The sequence below is a fragment of the Galeopterus variegatus genome, unplaced genomic scaffold, assembly GCF_000696425.1.
Source record: "Galeopterus variegatus unplaced genomic scaffold, G_variegatus-3.0.2 Scaffold87320, whole genome shotgun sequence".
NCBI lineage: Eukaryota > Metazoa > Chordata > Mammalia > Dermoptera > Cynocephalidae > Galeopterus > Galeopterus variegatus.
This window is the reverse complement of record NW_007813431.1, coordinates 1-941: the sequence shown is the minus strand read 5'-3', so window position 1 is coordinate 941 and position 941 is coordinate 1. Positions and strand designations below refer to the sequence as shown.

Genomic DNA, 941 nt, shown 5'->3' with positions numbered 1-941 from the left:
TCACTAACCATCTATTAAGTACAAGCGGAATTTGTAGCAGTAAAAGCTGCAGTTACGTTCATTGAGTATTAGGTATGTATCATTTGATCCTTTAACCACACTGAATGGTAGATAGTATGATTATCCTGACTTTGTAGATGGAAAAACAAGGCTCAGAAAACTGAGGCTAAGTAATTTGCTCGAGAGCTCACAGAGCTCGCAATGCCACGGCTGGAATGTGAACCCAGGTTGTGTGACCTCATCCTCTGCTCTAACCATGGTTAGAATACACATTGCTGAACATGGTCTTCATTATAAAGTTTTTTGGGGGAAGAAAACAGGAAAAACAGAAGTGTGTTACCTGGTCCCAATTTGGAAACAGCACAGAGGAGATCATAATTTATAACAGGCACCGCATCCTCACTCTGCTTCCACCCCACCGGGGGAGATGCTGGCGGGGAGATGAGGAACTGTTTGACAGGCTGTGGCGGCAGTAAATACGATTTGTCCCGGGCTTCACTGGACATCTGCACCTGCACGGAAGGAGACACTCAAAGCCAGTTTGCAAACTGGGCTCTTTTTTTCTTCATCTTTACATTAACTGTTATGTCTTTTTGGAGAAAATTAAAAATTTCTCTCAGTCTATCATCTCCAAGAAAGTGGGACTGGGTCTGTTTGGTTCACCACTGAACAGCACAGTGACCACACGTATCAGGTGCTCAATAAGTATTATTTGAATAAAAAAAATAAATGGATAACTAGATGAAGAAATGAACTTCAATAACTACTAAATTCCAATGTCAGAAGAGATAAGGCTATATGTAGCCTTACTTTGTATTTTACCTTAAGAGACTCTATTAAAAAATGTCTAGACATCTCTTTCATTGGTGGGGGGAACTTTTATGAAAATAAATCAGTGCGCTTAATACATGAGCCTTTATTTCACCTTTTTTTTTTTTTTT

The 941-nt window shown here is 39.7% G+C and overlaps 1 protein-coding gene across 1 annotated transcript; it reads right to left on the bottom strand.

Moving 5' to 3' along the window:
- Positions 1-340: 340 nt before the first annotated feature.
- LOC103584711 (calcipressin-3-like) lies at positions 341-509 on the bottom strand (the record flags this gene model as incomplete). Its single annotated transcript, XM_008565610.1, has 1 exon — positions 341-509. A coding segment is annotated over exon 1 (166 nt), but the record flags the coding sequence as incomplete, so codon positions are not given.
- Positions 510-941: the final 432 nt, after the last annotated feature.